Raw genomic sequence first — 27,944 nt, forward strand, 5'->3', positions numbered from 1 at the left:
TATAAATACTAAATCAATTCAGTTGATGTTATTGACAATGTAAAATTTTCCCAAAGTAAAAGCAGAGCAAAGCGTAATACAGCACTGTCAAAGCATGGCACAGTAAAGCATAGGCAAGCATTGTAAAGCCCAGAGAGGTATGGTAAAGTATATTTAAGTATAAACAAGTTAAACTATAGTAAATGCATATAATACAGTATAACCATAGGTAAAGTGCAACAATACAGTAGTAAACTTCAGGTTTAAATGTCTATGGATTGACAGCCTTAGTCATGTCATATACAGGACCATGCTGTCTCAATACAGTGGTAAGCACAAAGTGCTAAAGAAGTTAATGTACTTCAATTGCTGCCTCTTATAGTGCATACACATGTGTGTGAGAGATAGAGAGAGCTGGAATGCACAGTGTTATGCTGTGAGAGGTACAGAGAGGGGAGGAGAGGAGAGGAGAGGGGGAGGCCCTTGGCTTGAATGAGGCTCATATTATCCAGCAAAGCACATGTTTAGAGCTAACCAAACGTTGCCAAAATGAGAGAGAGAGAGAGAGAGAGAGAGAGAGAGAGAGAAAGAGAAAGACTCTCAAACACACTGTGGAACTGTGCGCAGGAAAGCCAGTTTAGCCCTGAGAATCCTGCTGAACTTTGCCATGAATGGGGTTCGCTTTCAGGCACTACTGCAGAGCTGCTGGTTGCTTGTTTTTGTATCCCCCTGGCTGGTGGGATCCCACCCCCAGTGCTTGGACTATAAGCCCCCTTTTAAACCACCAGAGCCCCTCACTTTCTGCACGGAGTACTCCCAGTTTGGATGCTGTGATTCCGAGCAAGAGCAGCTGATCATGAGGAGATATTATCGGGTTATGGATTTCTTTGACTACTCTGGGTACGTGGCTTGTGGGAAATACATACAGTCTATTCTCTGCCAGGTGAGAGTATTATTATTATTATTATTGATTCCTATATAAATCATATGTACATTAAACTATAAATAAAGCTTTTGTATTTTTGTTAATAGATGGACTTCAGGATTGTGGTATATTTCCATTATTACCTTAAAGGGAAAAATATTTTAGCCAGATTCAGTAATTGCTTTGCATCAAATTTGCACAACTTTCTATTGCACAGTCTCCAGGAAGTCCATTGTGGTGTTGACATGCTTGATTCAATCATCTGACACTCACTCAAAAGGAAAGCAAATGCTTAAGCTAATGGCTTCTTAAATCCGTTGCCCGACTGAGCAGTTTGCAATAGTTTGATTCAGTGCGGTGCAACAGATGAATATTGTAAATGTCCTCTGAGTCACCCACATGTGTGCTTGTCTGCTTTTCACATGACACAACAACACGAATTTGCCAGGATCTATATTAACTGAGATCTTAGTTCCAGGAATGCACTGGTATCAACCTTTTTATGAGGGTAAGGACATTGATAACACCAGCCAAGGGGTGATCATCTCTTGCTAACTGCACTACAGCACATGACATTTTTTGATGTTTCCCCAGCCAGACCTTTCAAGATCACAAATTAGAATGACTAGTGGCTCAGGTCTGTGTCTGTGGCATGAAGCAACACATCCTGCATTTCTTGCTTTGGAGGCTTTTGGAGAGTTGCCAGAACTCTAGTTTATGCACTAGTGCACTTAGGATCCCATGGTATTGATGTTATATCACCCAAAAGAAACCTTAGCAGACCCGATGGCTGACCACAGCATTGCAAGCAAGGGTAATACAATAGAGTGGAGACAAATATTTTGCACTATGTACTATTGCTATGGTCTTAAAAAAGATTCTCATTATGCACAGGGTTGGGGTCAATTCCTGTTTTTCAATTCCAATTCCATTTTTAAATGAATTCCCAATTCCAATTCCCATTCCTTTTTAATCAATTCCAACACACCATTGATCAACAATGCAATTAGCAGCATTCTGTTAAAATGAGCTTCTCACAGTGGCAACACATGACTGGTACCATTTCTGCCAATGGCAGCCTCAGACTAAATTAGCTTTCCTTATGCAGTCCTTGCCCATTGGCACTGAACCAGTGGACTGCCATTGTAGTGCCACATCCATTGCAACGTTGCCATTGAAGATGATTTGAGAAAGCAAGGCTGAATCCAAGATCACAATGTTCGTCTCTAAGATTTCACTAAATTCTCAAACGACACAAGCATCAATGTACACCAAAGTAAAATCCTGTATAAAAAAAAACTGGTCATGCATGTTGTGTAGCCTTGAAGTCTTTCTAATGTAAACATAACTCAAATTACACCCAGGGCAATTTGAAGAGCTTATAAAGTAAGTAGTGGTGTTCTGAGAAATATAGCGGAGGTGTTGCTACAATTGTTTAAATAACTTTTTATTTATATATTTATTGAGACAGATCTCAAACCCCACTGCCATTCTGAAAAGAGCTTTGAAACAGACTTTAAAGTCATAAGTGTAAAAAGTTGACAGGATGTGAACAATGAAAAGAGAAATGACAGGGACGTTATTTAAACAGTTGTAGCAACATCTGGGGACGTGGAACGCTATATTTTACTTTAAAATTTATATTTGTACTGTATCACTTAAATCATTTGTTATAGTTATTATTATTGTCATTTAGCAGACGCTTTTATCCAAAGCGACTTACAGAGACTAGGTAAACTATGCATCACAACTGATACGGCAGAGTCACTTACATTAGGACTTATCCGAAGGACGGAGCACAAGGAAGTTAAGTGACTTGCTCAGGATAACGCACAGTGAGTCAATGGCTGAGCTGGGATTGAACCTTCCTGGTAACAAGCTCCCTTTCTTTAACCACTGGACCACCAAGCCTCTTAGTTCAAGGGTTTATTAATTTGAATCAAACAATCAGTTCTTTCTCAAAAGGGACAAGAAAACAAAATCTGTGTAGCGGTTTTCTAAAAACTGAAACCCTTTGTGCTATCTTGTGATAATCAGGCACATCGCTGCCGTATTCCCACAGGAAAGGCCTTCTATAGAAGAAGCGGCTCTCAAGATGTGGCTCTGTGGTAGGCATGCCAGACTACTTTAGTTCCCAGGAACAATAGGTCTTTATTAAAGAGGGTAATTGAGAATCTACAGGAAGGGGCCAAATATCCACCTCAAAGGTTTGTTCCCTTTTGAAGCAGTAGGAAAAGGAAAGCCATTTTTTTTTAAATAAGTATTTGGTACTTTTAAATAAGTCCTTCCTTTCAACCACCTACAATCGCATTGTTAACTTCACAACCATTGCATTCACGTACAAAGAGAACAGAATTCTAACATGACACATACAGTATGAAGGCCAAATACCTGCTGCTGAGTGTGTTAATCTATGAGCCATACTGAGTGATAATGGTCAGTCATTAACAATATGGCTCTTTTTAACTATTCTATTGAATGTTTTTAAAAGACTGCAAGGACAGTCTATAGCCTTGAGTGGAATCAAGTACAGTACAGTATATATACTGTATATCAATGTATTAATGGACACAGTACTGAAGTAGCATTGTGGTGGAGTTGCTACAGTTTAGTCAGCTTTTAAGTAAAACATTTCTTTTTTTATTTGCTCTGATCTCTACTCAAGCAGCTGCCTTACTTTCTCAAACAAAGTTTCTTGACAGTCGAATCCCAGTAGCCGACTGTATCCGTGTTATGTGATGTCCTGAAGTCGCTGTTCCTAAGAGTTCCCCTGATAGTGAGCAATCTGGCGTCTGGATTTAATGAGCCTACTTGGCAGGTGACCCTGAGTTTGAGTCCCTCATAAACTGCCTTCAGTGCCAAGCATTTCCTTGAGTCACAACAAATAAGTTTTACCTTCGGATCTGCCTGTTAACAGCTTTCAAAACTGTCAAGACAATCCTCATCTCTTCAGTTTTACTTTTTTTTTGCAGCTTATGAAAATTGCAGCATTATAGGCAATGGAGACTAGTCTTTTTTTTTTTTATTCCATTGTAAGCTTTCACAAATGGCATAGCGACAATGCCAAAAGCCAGCACTGGACTGAAGGGAGCACATTTTCTCTTAGGGGGGTGAGAGAGGGAGCAGTTCAGTCTCCATGGTTGTCAAACACCCTTTTTCTTAGGATATCTATGCCCTGATTTAAGTTTGTCATTCTAAAAATGAGCTACAAACAAACCCATCTTATTGTACACAATTTTTTATATATAGTAAGACAGCAACTCTTGGTTTCACAAAAAAATCTACATTTCATGAAACTCAATTAAAATGCCCTTGTTCTGGCTTCCATAAAAGAAGCTCAAAAGCAGCTAGACTGCATGTAATACCCTGAAAGGTCCCATGTAAGCTTTCATACTGTAGTATTGTAATGCTTTTTGATTTCAGATGTGAGGGGATAAAACAGCTAGACGCCACGCTTGCTTGAATTCTGCTGTCGGGTTTCTATGTGCAGCTAATTTCCTCTTAATGCTGTGCCAGCAGAAAAGAAAAATGCTACATATTTTGAGCACTGCGTTGATGATGTAGGAAAGTTATCCCATCCCATTAGACACTGTTGTTCCAAGCCGCTATGATTACTTGGGATCAAAGCTATTCCCTGTGGATAATGGTGGGAAAGGTGGCTGCTGGTAGTCTTAGCATTGCTTCTAGGGGCAGATGTCCAAACCTGTTGCCTCCCAAATCACAATACAGGCTGAGGGTGCGTGCATAAGTCAATATCCTTCACATCCATGAATGAAGAAAGTGAGAAGGCTGTATTGACCAGACCTGTACAGAGGTTGGATTTTTGCAACACCAACCATAATTTAAAAACTCAGTGGTAGAATCTGAATAAGCATAAGGAAAGTCATTTGTGTGTATGATTTAATCAGGGATAAAACGTTTATGGGGTTTTTTTTTAGAGCATTTTACTGCACTGGGGGATCGCTGTGCTGTAAAATGCTCCCTGGGGTATAATTTGATCAAATTAGTCATTGATAGCTGTTAAGTTATTGGTTATTTATATACTATCTGCTTACACGTTATTAATATGTATTTATTTATATATATATTTTAATTCAGGAATGCTGTCCATACGCTGCCCATTTATATGACGCCGAGGACGCTAACACCCCTATGCGAGAACTGCCCGGACTGTGCGGGGAATACTGCACTGATTTCTGGCATCGTTGCCGCTCAACCTTGAGCCTTCTCATGGAGGACGACGAGATGATAGAGATTGAGGGAGACCGGGATAAATTCTGCGCCTTCATGGAGCTCAAAGACCCGGAGTACTGCTACCCCAACGTGCTCACAAACGCCGAACTGAACGCCGACCTGGGGGCGGTGCGCACAGACCCCGAAGGCTGCCTGCAGCTCTGCCTTCAGGAGGTAGCGAACCTCTTGCGCAACCCGGTCGCCATGGTCCACGCCAACGACGGCACGCATCGGTTCTTCATCGCGGAACAGTTGGGCTACGTCTGGGCGTACCTGCCCAACGGGTCGCGGATTGACAAGCCGTTCCTGAACCTGACCAAGGCTGTGCTGACCTCGCCGTGGGCCGGGGATGAGCGAGGGTTCCTCTGCGTCGCCTTCCATCCGCGCTTCAAGTCCACCGGCAAGGCGTACGTTTATTACTCGGTCTCCGTGAAGAGAGAGGAGCGGATTCGCATTAGCGAGTTCGCGCTGTCTGTGAACGATATGAACGCACTGGACCCAGCTTCTGAACGGTAAAATTATTTATTTATTTTTATAAGATGAACCGTGATAATACTCGACTAAAAAAGCCAGCTTTTTTTTTTTATCAACTTCTGGTAACTTCTGGCGCAGTTGCACCAGCTGTGTGTAAACGTAGTTGAGTTTTCTCTCATTTCACACATTGAAGGCTTCCTTTTTAACTTTACGTTTTTCACTAATCCGGTGCATATGAGGAGGATATTTTATGCCAACATTAAAAATAAATAAATAAATGAATACATAAATAAATGTCGAAATAAATAAACAAATGTGAAAATTATTATTATTATTATTATTATTATTATTATTATTATTATTATTATTATTGTTTATTTAGCAGATGCCTTTATCCAAAGCGACTTACAGAGACTAAATACATACATAAACACATGTCTATATATTTATTTATTTATTTATTTCGATGTGTATGTAATTATTCATTTATCTGTTTATTTTTCATTTTTAAATAAAGTAATCGCCATATATAGGTGCAACCCATTGCAGTTTATTTCTATTAGTTAAAAAAAAGAGAATAAAAATAACAGACATGTTTCGACTCACAAAAAGCTGTCCTCAGTGTTTTAAAAAAAATGCAAACTAGTGAATGGATTCACCAGAATGACGTTTTAACTGTATGCTTATTGGGAAGTTAGTGTCACTGTATTGGGTGCATAATAAGAATGCTTTAAATATTATTACATGTATTTTTTTTTAATTGGGTTAAAATTTGAAACAAGTCATTTTAAGGAAAATCCATCTGGTGCTTTGAATGCATAGAATCAGTATTAACAGTTCTTCCAGGTACATTTAGCTATTTATAAGCTTTATAATGTGTTTTGATGTAGTGAACAGCATGAAAAGAAAAAGAAAACATTTTGTTGTCTATTTTGTTCTAATACTTGAACAAGCCTCATATATACAGGTATGCATTTTTCTAAAGTAGATTTAGTGATGTTGCTGTGGTATAGAATTGTGTAGTATTGAGCACTCCCAGGAAACTTCATGATGCAGTGTAACCAAGGGCAACGGAATGAAAGCAGCCCAGTAAATAGCATCACAACCTCAGGTTGTGTTTTTTTTTTTTTCAACAGTAATTTTACACTTGTGGGTGTTCATATAAACCCCAGCCAGTACTTTGGCGTTTACCATTGCTGTGTTTACCTACGGTTCATCTATAGACAACCATCCCTTTATTTTCCTTTACCAAAACCAGATGGCCTAAAACCAGGGAGAGCGTGCATTTACAAGATCTCCAATAGACATTATGGCTTTTAATTTTCAGTTTCCCCACTCCAAATTTAACCCTCACGCAAACCTTGAAACAGCAGACTGCTGGGCTGTGTTTCCTTAAATAAATATTTACTAGTGTTTTTAAAAGCACTTAAAAAAAAGATATTTGAGTTAAGTCTGGTAGCTTTTATGTTTTGTTTTCTCTGTTATTATTATTTCTGATGTATTCGCAATGCTTTATATTCATTCAAGTTTGAAAATAAAGCATTATCGAAAATTGAAGGAGAGATCCAAGCACACAAATATTACAGACTGAAAACCTAGGAATCCAGGGATGGAAATAAGACTCCAGTTGCATAGCAGTTTCATCTGATCCAGGTATTACTACAAGTCTGATTTAGCCACAGTGTATAGGTGTTACAGGTGTTATTAAACTCATATTAAAACCAGGCTGTGCAATGGGAGTCTTATTTCCATCTCTGGGAATCTCCTGAAAAGACAAAGGCTTTGTTAAGTGTGCTTCTTTTGTTTGGATGGTCCCTGTGATTGCAGAATTCTCCTGGAGGTGGTGGAGCCAGCATCCAATCACAATGGAGGGCAGCTTCTTTTCGGCTTTGATGGCTATCTCTACATCTTCGTAGGGGACGGGGGCAAAGCCGGAGACCCATTCGGAGAGTTTGGGAATGCTCAGAACAAGTAAGCACAGATTAACAGGTGGATTCTCACTCTCTGACCCTTTTTTAATATCACTTCAAATGGGCTGATTATAAATGGTGTTAATAAGCTGTGATGACTTTATCACCAGTAACCTGGCGAAATAAAACACAGCCAAAGTGTACTTTGCTTAAGGCATTGTTAGAAGACTGATAAAACAAGGAGATGGCAGTGCAACAATGGCAGACTGGTCCCTCAAACTTCTGTGGGGCACCACAGTTTTTTTTTTTTTTTTCCCCCCAAATCAGGAGCTCCCCTGTTCCAACGTTAATAGTGTGACCCTGGCCACCAGTCAGAAAGCAATGGCTAAGTTTCTTCTATGTGATGCTGCTGAGGGTGTGAGGACGCCCTCTGGTGGCCTGAACAGTACGCTCAAAAGATTTAATATGCAGGTGATTTTAAAGGTCTGCTTTGTACAATCTGCATTCCTAGCAGGAATTGCCTTTTAAGAAGTATTGGTATTAAATAAATTCACTAATGGGTTGATTTCAAGAAAGGCTGTCCTCCCTCACCTTTACAATTGAGTACCAATCAATGGCAATTGTTTTAAAAGCTGATTGGAAGCAAATTCAAGGTGCTGCCATTTTTACTGCCGTACTGAGGCTGTGAACTCACAATGAACCTCAGCACCCCAAATCGGAGGAAAATTTGCTTCCTATTATCCTGTAAAATGTAAAAATCTGTGCTGGTTTTTTGTTTTATTTTTGTGTATTAAATTTCAGTGGCTTGAGGGAAAGCCCCATTTCATTTTGCAGCTGTCCAAGAGAACTAAAAATAAACTAAACAAAGCTGGTTCCTTAGCATTAAGAGGAAGTTAAAGCTGGCAGTTCTGTTAAAAAGGATGTGTTATAAAGTATACTGCAGTGTGACAGATAAAAGCACAGCGAAGTGAAGTGTAACACAATGCAACCATTATAAAAGCTGGACAGCAATCTTAAACTTTTACAGGGGGTAGGGGTATAGTAGAAACACCTGCCATATCACCGTCAATAGGACCATCATGGGCCGACAGCACTGATAACAGGTGTAACAGCTGGAAGAAAAGAGAGATGTCACACCCAAGTTCCAATTTCAAAACCTGAGGTTGCTTTATTGTAATCACACAAGAGCGAGGCTCTTCAAAATTCTCTAACGCAGGCGAGTTCACATAACATTTTTGTACATGCATGCAAAACAACATCAGTATACGCCCCACAAACTGCTTGTGCCTTTTGTCACATGATACTTCATAAACTGTTCGCTCTCAGTACTTTCCCGTTATCTACTAGCCTCCACCCCCCCTTCTTACAGTCGGATCTCTCTTGAGACATCTGTTTTTAGCCGATTATCAACTCCAGGCAACTTCTACTTACAGGCAGCATTGATTTACAGAAAAAGCTAAATAAGCAGCAATAATGCAGACTCACATTAAGCTTAAGCTTAACTATATTTTGTTAGTAATTATACATTGTTAATCCAAGTAATAGAACTAATGAAAGAAAGAAATAAACTTCTCAAATTCTCTCTTACACAGCCTTTTGCGTGAACAGCAGGAGTGTAATGGTACACTAATGCCATGATACGATGTGTATCGCGATATGCAGGTGGAGATACGGCATCTATCACGATACATGCTATACTTGTATGGTGCATAATAAGACCATTTATTAATAGACCTTTTTGTTAAAAGAGAAAATAAATACCATGTTTATTCATCGGTACACTATGCATTGTTACACTTCTATTTAACATTGAACAAGGTGTCTGGCTTTATTTTTTTCTTCTTTTAATTGTTTAGTTTACAAGCTTTTAACGTTTGTCATTCCTCAAGTTTCTTTAGTATTTTTTAAAAGTATACAGTATGCGTATTCCGGGCTTACTGCAGAACCTCCAAATCCTCAGTTGCAATATTTAAATTATCATGCAGTGCTCTGTGATGCCTGAGGTGAATTCTAACACTCATATTACTGTAGTTATATTGCAGTTCAAAATGAGTTATTGCACTGACATCTACTGCCTTACCCGAAGGGGCAGAGGGAATTCAGTCAAACATATTGTATTTTTTATCTGACAGGTTTTCATAACTCTCAAATAACCTGCGGCAACAAACTGTAGCCATTTGTATGAAAACTAAATAATTTATGTATGCGTGTGAAGGGTGGGGGGCACACAACAAGGATGTAATCAGAACAAGTTTCCTTTATCGATTCCAATAATCAGAAGTTACCTACATATTGCTTAAACGTTATCATTAAACACAATAACATAGTGCCAAGTTATAAACAGAAATGAAGTGGTAATCAATAACCTGATCCTCTGGAAGAAGCACGGGCATGGGACAGCCATTCATCAGGAGAGGACTCCGGTCTGCTTCTCAAATGCACCTTCAAGTCTCTCCACCCCTTTGGGTGCAAAACTTAGTTGCCGGCTTATCTCTGTGTGTGTCAGCAACATTGTGACCTGACAACTCTTACTTGCACTAGGTCAGGCAAGGTCAGTTCTGGTGTGGAGTAGTGGTTAGGACTCTGGACTTTTGACCGGAGAGTCGTGGGTTCAATCCCAGCTGGGGGACACTGCTGCTCTACCCTTGAGCAAGGTACTTTACCTAGATTGCTCCAGTAAAAAACCAACTGTATAAATGGGTAATTGTATGTAAAAATAATGTAATATCTTGTAACAATTGTAAGTCGCCCCGGATAAGGGCATCTGCTAATAGATAATAATAATGATAGCAGCATATACTGCCCACACAGCTGCAACTCAATCATGGTTTTGGTTCCACTGTAGTTACAATTGCAATCACATTGTAATTGCAGTTAATTACAAATTGCACAATTACAATTGGAACTGAGCCCAGCTCAGGTACCGGGAAGTCCATTGGGATTGCATCAACCACATATTTGAGTGATAATCCTGGCATGACCACACATGTCATGGTATAGGCTGATGTATTCAACCCTTAAGCCTGTTTAACCCTGAAATGCTCATGTCTGTATCAAATGTGATACAATGCTTAGCTAACCCCTCTATATTATTTTTTTTAAATCCAACCTCACTTGCTCGAATTTTTCATATGCAGTACATTATGTGTTGCCAGACAGGGAAAAACAAAAAAGTTCTTTGTACATGAAACAGAATCTATCAGCTGTAGCCAAAAGTGTTGCATCCCCCTATAGAATAGAACAAATTTTGCTTCATAAAGTCGAATGAAATGTGATGAATAATGTTACGTTACCGTATTGAATTAAATACCGGCTTTGTAGTTTTCCATATACTTAATGAAAAACTGACAAAAATGTGATCATTTAAAATCTAACATGAAATACTGTACTGCTATTATGGCTTCCGGTAGACTTTTGTGATATAATTTGGCAGTTTCTTTGATTACAATTGTTAAATAAAAGATCTAAATTATATTCATATAATTTTTTTTGTTTGTTTTTTGTTTTTTTTAATTATGATGCAATCCTAAATTTCTTGGTGATGCAATACCTTTGGCTATAGTTGTAGTTACATAAATAAAGTTAGCTTGTTCTCATTTCAAAAAGGTTTTGCAGGGTTGAAATGACAATACAGCTTTCCCTGCAGATCCTCTCTGCTGGGTAAGGTTCTTCGCGTGGATGTGGATGATAACAGCAGCGGACCCCCGTACCGGATCCCCCCTGACAACCCCTTCGTGACGGACCCCAGGTCTCGCCCCGAGATTTACGCGTACGGTGTGCGAAACATGTGGCGCTGTTCCGTGGACCGGGGGGACCCCCTGACCCGCACCGGCCGGGGGAGACTGCTGTGCGGAGACGTGGGGCAGAATAAATTCGAGGAGGTCGACATCATCACCAAGGGAGGAAACTACGGCTGGAGAGCCAAGGAGGGCTTCTCATGCTATGACAAAAAGCTATGCAGCAACTCCTCGCTCGGTAAGGAAACCTTCATCTAGAGGACAGCGAAAACCTTCAGCCATAGCGTTTTAATATCTATTTGGGCTGTGCTGATCCTCATGTAGAGTTATGATGAGGTTATAAATAAATATTTTTCAGTTAGCCTTGTAACAGTATGACAGTCCAGAACCTTTGCATAGTATTACTCCATTTCTTTGGCTAGGGCATATTGTTACTATACAAATAATTATACAAATACTATTATTATTATTATTATTATTATTATTATTATTATTTATTTCTTAGCAGACGCCCTTATCCAGGGCGACTTACAATCGTAAGCAAATACATTTCAAGTGTTACAATACAAGTAATACAATAAGAGCAAGAAATACAATACTAAGTCACAAATACTAAGTCTAGTTTTGTTTCCCTGTCACAAATTACCTAAAAAAGCGTAGGGTTATTAAACAGTAGTATTATTTAAAAATGGAAAAATAAAATCTACAGCTGTGGCCAAAAGTTTTGCATCACCTGGAATTTTGGGATTGAGACAAAATGAAGTACATGGAAAACATCAAAGCAGTATGTAATTCAATATGTTAACGTAACATTATTCAGCAGGTTTCATTCGACTTTATGAAACTAAATGTGTTAATTCTATAGGGTGATGCAAAACATTTGGCCACAGCTGTATGTTATGTTGTGAATATTTTAAGTAAAGGTTGTTCAAAAAAAAAAAAGTGTTTTACTTAAATTACGTAATAGAACATAACAAATTAAGTAACAATAGAATTGCATAATGAAACTTTACTGTCTGAATAACTTGTGATTTACATAAGCGCACAGGTGACTCAGCAGTTAAACTCACTAGCTTTCGCTAGTGTGCGAGTCATACAATTCAGCACAATGGTCACTGCTTCACAGAAGCCCATAACCTTTCATGAGCTCTGAACCCACAGTAACAGAGCTGACTGCAGTCACTACATTACAGATGATATCTTACCCATTTTCGCGTACCCCCACAAGCTGGGGAAGTCAGTGACTGGAGGCTACGTCTACAGAGGCTGTGAGATGCCTAACTTGAACGGGCTCTACATCTTTGGAGATTTTATGAGTGGGTATGTCTGTTTTAAACTGCTGTACACGTGTTCTACTGTCGTTACTAAGCTGGATGGCTTGCCCAGCAATTCTAACACCACACACACTCTTACACTTTGAGAGTCTGTTGCAGGTGTAACAGGGCAGAGGATGGGTGCAAACCGGTGAGCATCTTAACCACAATGCAAAATAACCAGACTTGTCTGCATCATCTCACCGATAGGGGGCAGTGTATCTCAGAACACTGCCCGTTCCACAGGCACATGCCAAGCAATCCATTATAGTTCCCCAGAAATACTAGATTGCATGCTACCGAACCAGGGCCGTCGTGCAGTATTTGTTCCGAATCTACATGGTCCTGCTGTGCTCAGGTTTTGGTTCGCTGGTTGGTCTCTTGCAGACGCCTGATGTCTCTCAAAGAAGATCCCGCTACTGGCGAATGGCACTACAAAGAGATCTGCATGGGGAAAGGCCAGACCTGCAACTTCCCCAAGACCATCAACACCTATTACAAGTACATCATCTCGTTTGCCGAGGACGAGGCAGGTAACTTTATCGGTTGACACTTCCACACACACACTTGTGACACTTGCGTTTTTATGTAACGTTCTTCAGCACAAGATATTGAGAGTATTAGAATCTGGTGGTAGGCCTTTTCGTCCATCTGTCTGTCACTCTTTGTCCATGTACAAACAGTGTATATACAGTAGGTCATTGTGGTCAGCTTTAGATTACAGCTGTGGCCAAAAGTGAAAAAAAAAAAAAAACTATATGTATATATATATATATATATATATATATATATATATATATATATATATTTTAGCTCAAAGAGCCAGCTTCCCAACGTTTCGATATGTTGTACATATCTTTCTCAAGGGAGCCTGTGTTTGAATCCAAACATTGGAGGTATTTATAGGTTTTTGACGGCATGACAACTACTTGTTATTGTTTACATTCAAATTCATGATTTATTCTTACATGATGTAATGGTGTTCTATATATTGTGACATCATTTTTACTTCTATCTTTGAATCTGTATTAATTCCAATTAACACTACTTTACATAAACTTATATTTTTATTAAGTCATGCAATGCTGGCTCTGAGGATCAGTCTAGATTTGGCCTCCCCAGCGCATCAGCATGCACAACTTTTGAATGAATTTTGTTTATTTATTTAAATGTTATATATTTATTGAAGTTAATTAGTTCATTCTTTTCTGTTGAGTCCCGCTGGCATAATCGTGTTCAGTCTATTTATCCATTTACTTTCTTTTATTCTTCTATATGTCGCATTGTCTAATTTGAGCTGTTCTAATACTACAAACTTTACATCATTTATGTCATGTCCCTGACTGGTGAAGTGCTGTACTATTGGTTCATTCATTTTTTTATTTCTAATTAACGAAAGGTGGTTCTGAATTCTTTTATATAAAGTAGTTCCAGTCTCTCCAACATATTTGATTTCATCACATTTTTCACAGGCTATTCCATAAACAACATTGCTATTTTTACATATATATATATGAACGTAATTAAGATATTTAATTTAACGTGATGTAATATAATAACTCTTAACATTATGTAGTCGAAGATTAGTGCTAATCGGGATGTGTGAATAAAAGGTAGATATTGCCGTTGAACTCCACAGTAAGGAAACCCAATTTAATTCACGTAATTGATTTATTTTTGTTTGAATCCTTTCTTGCAGGAGAGCTCTACTTTCTCTCCACAGGCTCCCCCAGCGCAGCTGTGTCGGCTGGGGTGATGTATAAAATAATCGACCCTTCAAGGTGATGTCTCTTATAAAAGCTGTTTAAACCATCACTGTCAGCCTTTGTTTTACCCATTGCTGGCTTTTAAAAAATGACATTTCAGCTGATAGTTGAAAAAATATATACTGGTATATAAAAAAAAAAAAAAAATGCCATTATTGATACGTTTTGTAATTTTTAGAAGGATTTACAGTTGTTTTGTTTCATAGCTTTTGTAGCATGAACACTACCCGGAATGTAAATTTTAACATTATGTCAGCTGACCATTCATCTGGCTTATAATGAGTGCCCATTGACAGACATTCTTACACTGTATACAGTTTTCCAGAAGGTGGGGTGGCAGTGAAACTCGTATGATATAAAACCTGCAACAAAAAAAACTGTCAACGAATATGTCACTTGCTTTGTGCCATCTGCGCAAGACCGCATTCGCCTTTGTTTCTAAGACATTTCATAATTCAATTTACCTTTCAGGAGAGCACCTCCGGGCAAGTGTAGATTCACAGCATCTCCTGTCACTGTGAAAGGAAAGCTCTATCACTTCCACCCAAGGAAAAGTATGTAAAAAGGACCTTATACCTCCCTGGACAAATCCTCTCACAATGTACCCACAGCTATGACCAAAGGTTTTGCATCACCATATAGAATTACCTCATTTTGCTTCATAAACCTCCTGAATAATGTTACGTTAACATATTGAATGACATGCTGTTTTGTAGTTTTCCATATAGGTAACGAAAAATTAAAAAATGTGAGATTTCAAAATCTAACATGATATACTGTATTATTATTATTATTATTATTATTATTATTATTATTATTATTATTAATATTATTAATATTATTATTATTATTATTTATTTCTTAGCAGGCACCCTTATCCAGGGCGACTTACAGTTGTTGCAAAGTATCACAATACAGAATATCACGTTACAGATAATAGCAGTTATAAAGTACAGTAAAACCAGTAATAAGTAAGAGCAAATTAAAATGAGAGAAAATAAAAAATACAGTAAATAATTACGTTTGAGAGCGATTATGACTGAGCACTTAAACGTAAAAATATTTGGTTATAAGAGTAAATTCCATTAAGAGCAAGTAGTAGACCTAAGTACTATAAATGGATAAGAACAATTTCAAATAAGAGCAATTACAAACACGTGAATACGGATACCTGTAAGAGTAAAATCAAGTACAAGATACAGAAAGTATAATTATGATTGAGAGCAGTAGTAGAATACAAGTGTGGAGCAGTTCAGTGCAAGTACAAGATGATGCAAATACTGATACAGTTGTGTGCCATATAGTCCAGAATAGTGGAGAGTTGTGAGGTTTACAGGTGCTGTCTGAACAGGTGTGTCTTGAGGAGGTGCCGAAAGGTGGTCAGGGACTGAGCAGTCCTGATATCCGTGGGTGCTACTATTATGGCTTCCGGTAGCCTTTTGTGATATCATTTTGTAGCTTCTTTGATTACATGATGGTAAATAAAATAACAAAATCATGTTATAATTATTATTCTTATTTTTTTTTTAATGAAGTCTCAATCCTAAAATTCTATGGGATACAAAATCTTTGGCCACAGCTGTATTTTATTAATCTGTATTTAAAAAAATATATATTTTAATCTTTTTTTTTTTTCAGGATTTCTAAATCCACCCAAAACTACGACAGCCGTTCCAATTACGACACCAATCCTGACCTACGCCAATACAACGTTTATCAACAGATTCGTTACGACTTCCTCTTATCCCACCGCTACCACCACAATACGAGGGACCGCAGCTACTGCTGTCAGACTCAGTACCACCACTGCCAGGCTCAGTGTAGTCCCAACCCCTCCGATCTACTTCCCAGCTAAAACACCAACCACACAGCGTCCCAGAGTCATCTACCAGCCGCCAACAAGGAGGCCAGAGAAACCCTACCAACCTGCCATTCGCCCTCCTCCCAAACGACACGAGACTACCAGCAGATACCATTCGCTTGCGGAAACGGAGCGTCCGACTACGCCAAGGCCTGGTTTCCACGAAGTGACCGCCATGCCCCCTCCGAAGACCCAAAATCTGAACGTCACCAGCGTGCCAAAGACGAGCGACAAGAGAGTCAAGGGTCACGCGGAAGAACTCGGCGGTTCGAACGGTCAGACTCGAGTTAACAAGAAAGGCAGAGGTGCGGTGCAGACAAAAGTAAGACAGAGGAAGTTGAAGAACGGTGCGGTGCGACTGGAGAGCAACGGGGAGAAGCTGCCGGATCGCGGAAGGGTGGAGATTCACGTCAAGGGGGAGTGGGGGACCGTTTGCGACGATCTGTTCGACAGCAAAGCCGGGGCCGTGGTGTGCCGGCAGTTGGGATACCCGTTTGTCCTCCGCGTGGCCAGAAGAGCAGAAATGGGCGAGGGGAGCAACCTAAACATCCTTCTAGACGACGTGAAGTGCGAGGGTACGGAAAAGACGCTACTGGAGTGCAAGCGAGCCAAAATCGGGGAGCACAACTGCTCCCACAAGGAGGATGTGGGGGTGGTGTGTGGCTACGATGAATTCGAGGAGGAGTGACGGCATTTCAGGCAGGACTGGTTGAACAACTTCTTTCTTTTTTAGAAGACTTACTTCTCTTTAGAAATCAATTTTCCTACTTCTCGTTCACATTAGAAGGACTCTGGCATATTTGGTATGCACTCTTTCTGTAACTTCAAGGACGCACTTGAAACGTTTTAATGTCCTTCTCCCAATCAGGGTTGGGGTTGATTTTTCAATTCTTTTTTTTCAAAAAATCCAATTCCAATTATTTCTAAGGTATTGAAATTTATATTTTAGAGACATAATAATTGGTGTCATTGTTCAGCTGCTTTCATTTGAAGCCAATTCAGTTCACTAACAAACAGTGACTCAATTAAAGTAATTTGTTGCCACCGTGAGAAGCTCATTTTAACTGAAAACTGCGAATTGCAATTCTGATCAATAAAGTGTTGGAATTGATTAAAATGGAATTGGAATTGAGAAGCAGGAGCTGACCCCAAACCTTCTCCCAATATGGAAACCAGAACAGAGGAAGTCAAACAGGTTTGTTCCGTGCACCCGTGTTCTGTCAGTAATCTCAAAACATTTTTCACACTTGCTTTCACACGTTCCTTTCATTTTTTTTCGGTAAAACTGCACTGCCACCTTTTGTTTTATTAAGTCAGAGAAGAATACACTACCTCGAATAGGCTACAGTATCACAGTCAAACACCACCCTCCACTCCACAGTTGAACGATTCTGTAACTCAGAGAGAAACGTGTCTTATCAGAGCCAGCCCTGCAATCCTTCCTCTCTCCAGAGTTCCTGTTGGATAATAGGGTTATGCAGGGTATATAAACCAATAACTGGTTATAGAGGTATATTAATACCGTCGCAATAGTTCAGAAATGTTACTATTAAAGTCCCTCCTAGTTTTTTTTTTTTAACTTTTAGTTTTTTCAAGACAAAATGTGAGCCAAGAACAAACAGCCACCCCATATTTTGAAGAATCTTTAACAAGGACCAGAGAGAATATGAATAAATGATTATTAAAATGAATAATAATAAAAATATAAAGAAAATGCTGGACATTGTGAGATGATTTTGAACTATTATATACACACACTTTATGTACTTTGGGCACAAATAAATAAATAAATAAATAAATAAATAAATAAAAAATAATCTTGTGTGTGTTTTATTTGTGTATTTCCACTGTGTTTTCTCCTTTTTCTTATTTGTCTCGGTATTTCCACTTTAATTAAAATTGCAGACAGAACTGAGAATAGAGAAGTTGTATGCTGGATATAACCAATACAACCGCTGGGGTTAAAAAAAATAAATAAAAAGTTACACCATAACCCAAGGTCACCGATGAAGGACACGCATTTAGTAAACTTTAACCACTATTTACTGCCCAGTCCCTGACCACATTCCGGCGCCTCCTTAAGACTCACCTCTTCAAAGAGCACCTGTAGAACTCCTCTGTTTGTATCCTGGGACACTATCACCCTTCATGTAAATGTGCTTTATTTTGCTCTTATCAGCCCCTATTTTACTGCATTTAATCCTGTACTTCAGAATACTGTAATCGGCCAAGTTTTTAACCTGTAGTACTTTGTATTTAATCACATCCTGATGTAACTATCACTATTTAATCATATCCTGATGTAACTATCACTATTACCTGCTGTATTATTGAATTGTGGTTTGTCAAACTTGTACTTTACTTGAACAAAAGTTATTGTATTTCTTGCTCTTATTGTATTACTTGTATTGTAACGCTTGAAATGTTTTTGCTTACGATTGTAAGTCGCCCTGGATAAGGGCGTCTGCTAAGAAATAAATAATAATAATAATAATTTAATAAAAAGTTCGAGGAGTTGCCCTGCCAAAGCTGTGAAAAACAACATATACTCATTATAAAATACATCCATACATAGAAAACTTAACGTGCTACAATTATACAAGCAGTGACTGAAGTGAATATAATAATAACAACGAAAATTAAAAAATAAATACAAAACATTGGATAAATTAAACCTTTATTTACCTAAATGATACAATAATAAAAAAAACATTTATTAAAACAAAAATATTTTGCTATTACATATATGTTAACAGACACCAGAGATCAATTGTGACACTTGAAGTCCAGTGAGGTGTGTAGTTCATATAGTATATTTTTTATTTTATTTAGAACCGCTACCATTATTAGAATAATCATTCTTCATAGACATACGGGTTCAGTTCGAATCCCTGGTTTTTATAACCTTAAAACAAACCTTCCTGAATTTTGCTGCAAAAGGTAAAACTGGAAGTCAAGTAGACAATGTTTTGGCTTGATGTCTTCGTGACAAATCCTTCTGGGGGTACTACAAGTCTAAGTTCTTAAACCTGCCTTTAAACTCATATTTACACCCAATTTATATAATTAAAAAAAGACATCACATCATCAATTTAAAATATTAGCATAAACATTTGAATACTTGGACTTTGCATATAGTTTGACCTTTAACTCCTGCTATTCGCTTGTCTAAATACCAGTCTATAAAATCTGATGTAGCCTTGCTGAGCCACCAGAGGGGGCTCCAGGATATTTTTTCAGCATGCCATTAAAGTTTTACAGGCAATGCTGTCGTACAGTTTACAATTGTGTGCGATTCCTTTTTTAAATAGTATCCACACTAAAATAGTTCATACAAAATGTCACCGCATGTTACAGTATAAAAACGGGAGATTGCACATTTCCCATTTGGCACCAAACCTTGTCTTGGCACTGCAGAGTAAACTAGTAAGGTAGGAGTCTAGCAATTGCTTTGACTGCAAGGTGGCGGCTTATAAAACAAAGCTATTAGCAGCTGAGCTCTCACGAGTTCGTGATACTGCAATAAAAACGATTACAAAAAGAAGTTCCGTCACTCTTCTTGTGGTCATAAAAACAAGCAAACTCGTGTTACAATCCTTATGGACAACTCACAAGGCACCTCTGGTGAACGTCAGTTATATTTCGACAGAGCAATCCTAGGCAAACTAAAAACACTACATTATGCATTTATTTGAAATCTAAAGCTGGGTGCATACCAACGCAATCTGGAAAGTCAAACTTGTCATTGATTGAGCAGATAATCTGTACAACAGCAGTCTCCAACCCTGTTTCTGGAGAGCTACTGGGGCTTCTGGTTTTCACTTCTGCCGAGCTCTCAGTTACTTGATTGAACCAATTATTGGCTTAATCAGTCCAGGTGTTCCAGATCATTAGCCACTGACACCTATAAAACCTGCAGGACTGAGGCTCTCCAGGACCAGGGTTAGTAGAGACCTCTGTTGTATAAGGTTATCTGCACAATCAACCCAAAAATATGTGCAAAGTGGACAGTGAGGTTACCAACATTAAAAAAAAAAACAGTTGTATTAACATACGTATCTTCATTTAAAAATCTAAATCTGGCCTTCGGTGGCTGTAGGCTCAGACTGACAGACTCCTATCTCTCCATCCTTAGAAGAGCAGACCAGAGTGGAACAGACACTGCTGTGTGGAATATCTCGGTGATTTGAAGTCAGCTGCCTGTGTGCGAGTACTGAGCTGTTGACGCAGTGCTGTCCCTCCCTGTCTGGGCTTGCTGTTATCGGTTGATGGAGTTGTAAGAGGGCTGGACGCCTGCTGTCAGCTGCTTTTGAGGCTGGTCTGGCTCGATGATCGGCTCCTGGTCCTCCTCCTCCTCCTCCTCCTCCTCGCACTTGGGCAGCTGGAAGAGGCTGGTGAGCCCGTGAAGATCACACACTTTGTGGAAGGAGCGCAGGACCAGAAGCATTGCCATCAGCCCCACAAACAGATACACTAGGAGGAGAGAGGAACAGCGCTCCGATTAGCAAAGGACAACGGGTGACTTGGAAGTAAACAAAGCTGCTGTGTAAGTTGCAAACCAAAACCAATAACTGTACTGTGCTGGAAATATCTGGGGGGAAAAAAATAGTATACAGCCTTGATATATTTTTATGCTATTGCACGTGCACAACAAAGCAGGCTTTGAACATAAAATGCCCCAAGATCTGCTCTATAAAGAGTAAAGAAGGCTGATAAAATGCCTCTAGAATGCTTGAATGAGGTATACATACTGTATATATTATGTCAGGATAGAATTCCAGTAGGTATATACACACACAGTATATAAATAACAATCTATCTTCAGAAAATGGGTAAAAAGCATCTCGTTCTAATACCAAACTAGGGTTGCCTGCTGTCAGATCCATGCGCAATCTACAATCCAAGTAAGCCTACTAATTAAACATCGGCTGCAAATTCCTAGATACAATTTGCTGGCGCTTTTCACTTTTGTTGTTGCTTTGCATCACTTCCTTTAGGTTGCTTCAGTCGTTTTTGTTTTTTTTGAGGAACTCGTTGCTCAGCTTCAGCTGCATCTCTGGAGCCAATGCACCTCCTGAGACACAATCAGCTGCCAGTGCAGTGTAAAGATATATATATATATATATATATATATATATATATATATACACACACAGCGGTGTGCAGATGCATTAGCACACCAACATTAATCAAGGATATCCTTTATACACCGGCCTGCATGAATACCTCTGGGTGCGAGAATCTCAATTTATCGGTCAGTAATCCATAATACAGAACAATAGGCATGCTTTAAACACAATATGTTCCTTTTCTCTTACTATTTTCAACTAGTGTGTGGCCTATTAAAGTCATCAATTAAATTAGGCAATCACTAATTTGCCTGTTTTGACGAGATTTTCATTTCCAGTGGTTTGATTTCATCTGCACAACAAACCAAAACTACAGAAGCAAGGGGGTGTTCTAATACATGTGCGCACTGCTGTACGTGTACATAGCAAAGGAGCTGGAATCATCTTCCCAACTGGAGGACACGAATCTGCTTCTCCTCAACACATAGTAACTTGACCTAATTACTTCTAAAAGGAAGGCTGTAATTCCAATCATAACCAGCTGTTCCGGGACCAGAATACAAAACAATTGGGAACGGGTCGCATTTAAAACGTGTCTATGCTTTTATCTTTAGTGGTGCACTTCGGTGGTCAATATGTGAAATTGTCCTCACCCCTTCAATGCCATGCTTTCAGCCAGCAGACACTGATGGGGTGAAATGACCCAGGAGGTGAAGAAGTGCCAGACTTCCTGTGAGTAAGCCATGGAAACTGAGAAATTTCTTTAACCTAGCAGACGTGATTATATATATATATATATATATATATATATATATATATATATATATATATACATATATTGCTATCTCTTGCAAGACCTATTGATTTATTAAGTTAGCCAGACCTGGGGTCAATTACAATTGTAATTAATTAATTCCAAGCGTAATCATTCTCAGTTCCATGTTGTGTTTTACATTGAGAGCGATCGTTGTTCTCGTATCACTGTTACGTTATTTTGTTTGATAAAAAAAAAGTTGCACGGCATGTTTCTGTACTTGTAGCTGTGATTATTGCTTTGGATAAATAGAGTTAATGTGTGTAGTTTGTGTTATTTTTTTGTATAATTGGAACTGTAATTGAACAAAATAGCATTGCAATTGTAATTCCAGCAAACAAGTCCACTGCACTCGTGATTATAATTATAACGGTCTGCAGGTAGCTACCACCACTCGGAATAATGCAGCGCTGTGCCGCGTACGTACCCAAGACAGCGATCTTGTAGAGCGAGCGCAGCGTCTGTCCAGGCTGTGCCCCCGGCACGTAATCTCCCAGGCCGATGGTGCAGAGCGAGATGAAGCAGAAGTAGAAGGAGTCCAAGAAGGTCCACGTCTGCTCAATGGCGCTGAAGATGGCCGCCGGCACCATGAAGAAACAGACCACGACCACCACGAGCAGCAGCACGAAGTGGACCTTGCTGGCCGTCCTGATGGACCAGCCCGCCCTCAGCTGGCACACCCTCATGGGCCAGTAGGTGAAGAGGTGCATGAGCCGCTGCAGACTGGCCGTCAGCACCAGCATGGTGAAGGGCACCCCCAGCACAGCGAAGAATATGGAGAAGGCCTTCCCACTGTCCGACAGGGGAGCGGTCTGACCATAACCTGGGAGAGGGGAGAAGATATGAGGAATTGTCAACCAATGGCTTTGGGGTAGCCATCTTTGGTACTGGAGAGCCACAGGGTCTTCTGGTTTTCGTTCCACCCGAGTTCTCAATGATTTTGTTAATTTGGTCAATGCTAACATTCTTTAAAGGTCTTAAGCCATGGATGTTTTAAAGATTCCCAGTAAACCTGCAGGACTGTGACTCTCCAGGACCAGGGTTGGCCACACCTTTTATTGACCCAGGAACAATACATCGCATTTTTTAAAAAAAATAGGAGTGCCCAATTATTTTACCCCTGATTTTCTCCTCCATTTAGAAATGTCCCATTCCCACCCCCCCACCCATCACCACAGAAATTACCCACACAGCTCAGGGGAACTGAAAGCTCCTCCAATCCCACGACCAAGCCAGCTTCCTCTTTTACACCCAGGAACTCAAGAGCAAAAGCCAGCCCTGCTGGTGTCTGCTCTGAGCTCACTGGTCGCCTGGCCAGCTGGGTTCACTGTAGCGTGATGAAGAGGAACAGTCCCTGCCAGTTTTGCCTCCCTTACCCGCAGGTTATAACAAGTTAGAGAGGATCATACTATATAAAAACGCAGGCCATGGTATAATAACGTATGTACTGCACAGCCATCACAGAGTCGCACGTTACCCGCACACTCGTAGGTTTGAAGATTTAAACACTGAAGTGATCCTCTTGTAATTCTGTTGCTGAAGTGATCTGAGTTTGTGTGGAGGTTCATGGTTCACCAGTAGGATTTCAGTATCACTTCCTTTAGTTTGTCATAGTGGTTCTCTACAGCATGTACACAAAGGGCACTCTGTGTTCAGTCCTTGCCGGGGGCTTACAGCCTTGCTGGGGATTGTGTGTGTCACAGGAGAACGCATTCGATTAAAACGCTAATCCCTGTGGTCATGAATCTGAAATCCACAAACAACTACCTGTTTTCTTTTCTATTTGAATTTATTTATTTTGTTACATGGTGATTAGTTTGTGTTGGCAGCCAGAAACGAAGCAATTGAAGAACTGAATTTAGTAAGTTTGGTATTGTACTCTGATACTTTCAAAATCCCCCCCCCCCCCCCCAAAAAAAAAATCCCTAGGTCTTTCTTTAGACCTTCCTATTTCTATTTACAGTGACCATAAAACAAAAAGCCATTGTAATTGATAAACGCCTAAGCTATTCAAATCCGATTTAAACCGCTGAACAGGTTCGAAAGAAATCTATTACTCAAAACTATTTAAATCTTAAAAGTAGTCAAATAGTGTGTCAGTCACGGAGGACTGGCCATGTAACTCCCAGACTAACAGTAGTCACTCATGAGACCCCCTACACCCCATTGACAGTGTTATGGCATGTGCTTTTTGTGTCTGTTTTTAGAATTGTGTCTTGCTGAACATATGTTTATAGAACCTAATTATTCGAGTCTAACTCTGCTTTCGTCAAATATTTTGGTCAGATATATTCTACAGGATGTACAATGTGGTTCTTGCCTTATTCATAGTGGCTTCATTTATAATGCGTTTGGCTTCAGTCAGGACTGTGTGTTGCGGTCAGATAGCTTCCCCCAATGCAACAGCTATGACTAAAAAAGTGTTGCACCACCCTATAGAATGAACTAATTTAGCTTCATAAAGTCGAATGAAACCTGCTGAATAATGTTACGTTAACATATTGAATTACATACAGCTGCTAATACTGACAGCAATATTGCTATTAGTGTAGAAAAATTGATGGCAATTATTGTCAGGAATAGTTGGCAGGTATTGCCAGTGTACAGTATACAAGCCCAGAGGGGCTTTTGACGGTAATAAGAGACAACGTGTTTTTTAAGCCTTGGGTATTGCTGGTAATCACTCAATTTGAATGTATTTGAAAAAGGATATAAACTTGAAAACTGGAACTACTGCTATACTGATTCACTCCACACACATTTTCACACTGTGACTACATGTGAATTAAAGTATATACATTTATTTTTTTTTTTAATAGAAAAAATGTTTAGTTTTTACTAAACCCCTCTGGAAGGAAAGTCTTTAAAAATGATACTTCAGCTGAAGGAACACAAAGTCACTTTTTCGGGAACCTTAGCTGAGTTTGCTGTATCAAACCCCAAGTCTCCCCTGGTGTGCCGTGCAGCGGCCTGAAACCTAGTCTCCAGAAACCAAGTTCCAAGACACAGAAGGGCTTCATGTTCCCTCAGCTTTAGAACACATTTAAAACTGGCAGCCACAATCGCATTTACCAACATGGGTTCAGAAAAGTGTTTTCCACTTTTGTCAAAAGCAGTCAGCAGGGAGAATTATAAACAAATTATTATAGTACCGAGGCCATGGTAGATTTAGCTTGGTTAGTTAGCGCTAAAGAAAATGTAATTTAGCAGAAAACTGAACGTGAATGTTGGGTATTGCCCAGTTTAACCCATTAATTACTCAATCATTTTTACTTTAAAAAACACACACACATTGTATTCATTTATGTAATTTGATACATTACATTTAGACTTAACTTTTGCAGTTACCAAAATTTGAGTACTGGTAAGTTACCATTGCAATATAGTTCGGGAAAATTTAAATAGCAGGTAGTTGGCCAGTTAAAAATGCTCAGTAGTAGCATTTAATGGCTTAACTAAGTATCAATGATCTCAAACAGACAATGAAATACAATACTAGTATTGTAGTAACACCAGTTAATATAAATTAGTTGCTCAACCAATTTGCCCTGACCAGAGCCTGTCAAACTTATCTGCTATCTATTTATTAACTTTGACTCCGCATAGGACTCTATCAGTTACGTTTGTGTTGCATGTCTGTACGTGTCTGTTCAGAGTCATCATGTTACAGTCCAAAGTTTGAAAAAAGAAAAACCAACGTGTATCTATTGAAAACTAAGTGTCCCATCATAGCAGAATACAGTTTTATAACAACCAAGTCAATACGGTATAGCAAGTGTAAAACATTGCCTTTCTCTCTGATCAGACTCCTTAATTGAAAGGGGAGGATATCAGCAATATGCAGACTTCCACACATCTTTAAAAGCTGCAACACCCAAGTGATATGTCATACAGGACAGCAGCCTTTGTAAAACGCACTCCCGGGCTCGCCCTGAAATACAGCACACACAGCTGTTGCCCGTAGCCCCTTTTAAGAAAGACGCACGTGTGTGACATCAAAGATAAATTATGTTCCTAAAATGCTCTTTCAAATCATCCCTAGCCTGGGGGCAGACCAGAATCGTAGCAAAAAGTTTTCAGAAAATATTTCAGTGAATTGTACAGGTTAGGGCGAGGGTTAGGGTTAGGTTATTGGTCTCTGCCTGCATTTGGTTTTTAAGTTAGTGTGTATTGCTCTGTTTTTTTTTTTCAGATGTCAATCCTCTGCAGCTGTGGTCTTCCCCAAATTAGTTGTTGCACATAGTCGGACCTGTAGTTATCGCAGTGGGTTCCTTCTTAGTCTAGGATACTGCGACTTCACCTACATACCCATCATTTCAAACTCTGTTTAATCAGTTTTACAGTCAACTAACTCATATTGCACACTTGCATGCACCTCTTCAGATAATGGTTGCTAATACACTGGCTACACCCTGTGCTTATGCTGTTACTACAAGGTATAGAATGGAGATATCTATGTTTCCTTGATCTTTTGATACCATTAAACTGGCCTGTGACAATGCTGTGTCCCTGACCACAATCAATCTACCGTTGAGAAAGCGGGATGTCAACATAAGAAAACACTGAAAGAGACCACGAAATGTTTGCCTACTTTGTAAAGGTTAGGTCTCTGTTTGAATCCGGTATAGAACTGCCGACCACATCCTTTTCCACACCGAGTACAATGCAAACAGTACCAGTTCATTGTGTGGGTTATAAAAACATACTTCAATAACCCACGTGCATTTAAAATGTATGCACTTGGCTTTACAACAATACATACTGTGCAGGATTGCAATGCAATACAAGCACTTTGAACACGGTAGCTTTTAAATACCGTTATTAGGGCTACAGTATAATGGCAAATTCGGTTTCAACATACTTCGGTGTTTTAGTTCTTAGTAATACTGCGGTGCTTAGCAGTTCTGGGGTAGACTGAAAAATAAAAACTCGTTCTCCCGTGTCTGTTTCTTACCTACAGTTGTTAACAAAGTGCTTGCAAAGAACAGAGAAGAAGCGAAGTCCCAGTTCGTGTTTACGGAGGCGTTATTGAGGACAGACACGCCGTATTTACTGGCAGTCAAAACTTGCTCTAAAAACGTTTCCAGCGATGAAGAATTTACACAGCTGTGGTTCAGAAAGTTGGCTTTCAAAATTCTCAACTCGTCTTTCAACCGAATTTCCTCGGGTCCTTCGATGATGGAGAATATCACAGCCCCCAGAATGAGGTAGATGAGATAAAACACGAAAAAAAATAACACTACAATTCCAGCTCTGAAGTTTGAAGACATTTTTTTTTTTTTTCTGTTTCGCGTGGCTTTCCTGTTTTAAAAAAACTTTTTTTCAGCGTTCGCTCTTTCTTTCTGTCTTCCTCTCTCGTTACAGGCTGCACCGTAATGCTGTTATTCAAACATTTCTCCACCCACTTCGACGGTATTGACAGGAAGCAGATCAGTGACTGGATCAAAGACAAACACAACTATTTGGGTACTTTTATTTGAGACATTACGAGCGTCTGTGAACTTTCACTACCCCTTCATAATTAAACAGTGGCTGCGTTTTTCTGCACTTCAAAGTTTCCAAATTCCCGAGCGTGTTACCTATAGATTTAGCATTTATAACATGCAGCCTTCAGCATAAAAGCCACTGCAGTTTCTGTTAAGCTCATGCACCGCGTCCCTAGATCTAACCAACGCACTTAATTGATTTAGATGTACTGTGTTCTCCCACACTCCAGACCTTGCCTGCCGTGTGCATCTGCATTGAGCTGCATCGTGCACGTCGTGCAAACACTTTGCATTTTTTTTGCATCGGTTAGCTGGTCTGGCGTAGCCATGGCAAGTAAAGAGCGACAGCGAATTGTACAGCAGACTTGTGAATGTGT

At 39.4% G+C, this 27,944-nt stretch overlaps 2 protein-coding genes across 2 annotated transcripts; one reads left to right on the plus strand and one right to left on the minus strand.

Annotated features, from left to right (window-relative positions):
* Window positions 1-554: 554 nt before the first annotated feature.
* si:ch211-136a13.1 (HHIP-like protein 1) lies at window positions 555-18,713 on the plus strand. The gene is made up of 9 exons (XM_033992495.3): window positions 555-922; window positions 5,003-5,649; window positions 7,439-7,582; window positions 11,168-11,496; window positions 12,452-12,578; window positions 12,959-13,104; window positions 14,271-14,352; window positions 14,809-14,891; window positions 15,976-18,713. Exons 1-9 carry the CDS (start codon window positions 647-649, stop codon window positions 16,884-16,886), a joined length of 2,745 nt encoding a protein of 914 aa, XP_033848386.3. The 5' UTR covers window positions 555-646; the 3' UTR covers window positions 16,887-18,713.
* Window positions 18,714-18,858: 145 nt separating this feature from the next.
* LOC117394615 (potassium channel subfamily K member 6-like) lies at window positions 18,859-27,920 on the minus strand. The gene is made up of 3 exons (XM_033992963.3): window positions 27,036-27,920; window positions 22,509-22,904; window positions 18,859-20,671 (listed from the first exon to the last, which is right to left on the minus strand). Exons 1-3 carry the CDS (start codon window positions 27,349-27,351, stop codon window positions 20,457-20,459), a joined length of 927 nt encoding a protein of 308 aa, XP_033848854.3. The 5' UTR covers window positions 27,352-27,920; the 3' UTR covers window positions 18,859-20,456.
* Window positions 27,921-27,944: the final 24 nt, after the last annotated feature.

This window comes from Acipenser ruthenus, chromosome 30 (assembly GCF_902713425.1).
Source record: "Acipenser ruthenus chromosome 30, fAciRut3.2 maternal haplotype, whole genome shotgun sequence".
NCBI classification, from domain to species: Eukaryota; Metazoa; Chordata; class Actinopteri; order Acipenseriformes; family Acipenseridae; genus Acipenser; species Acipenser ruthenus.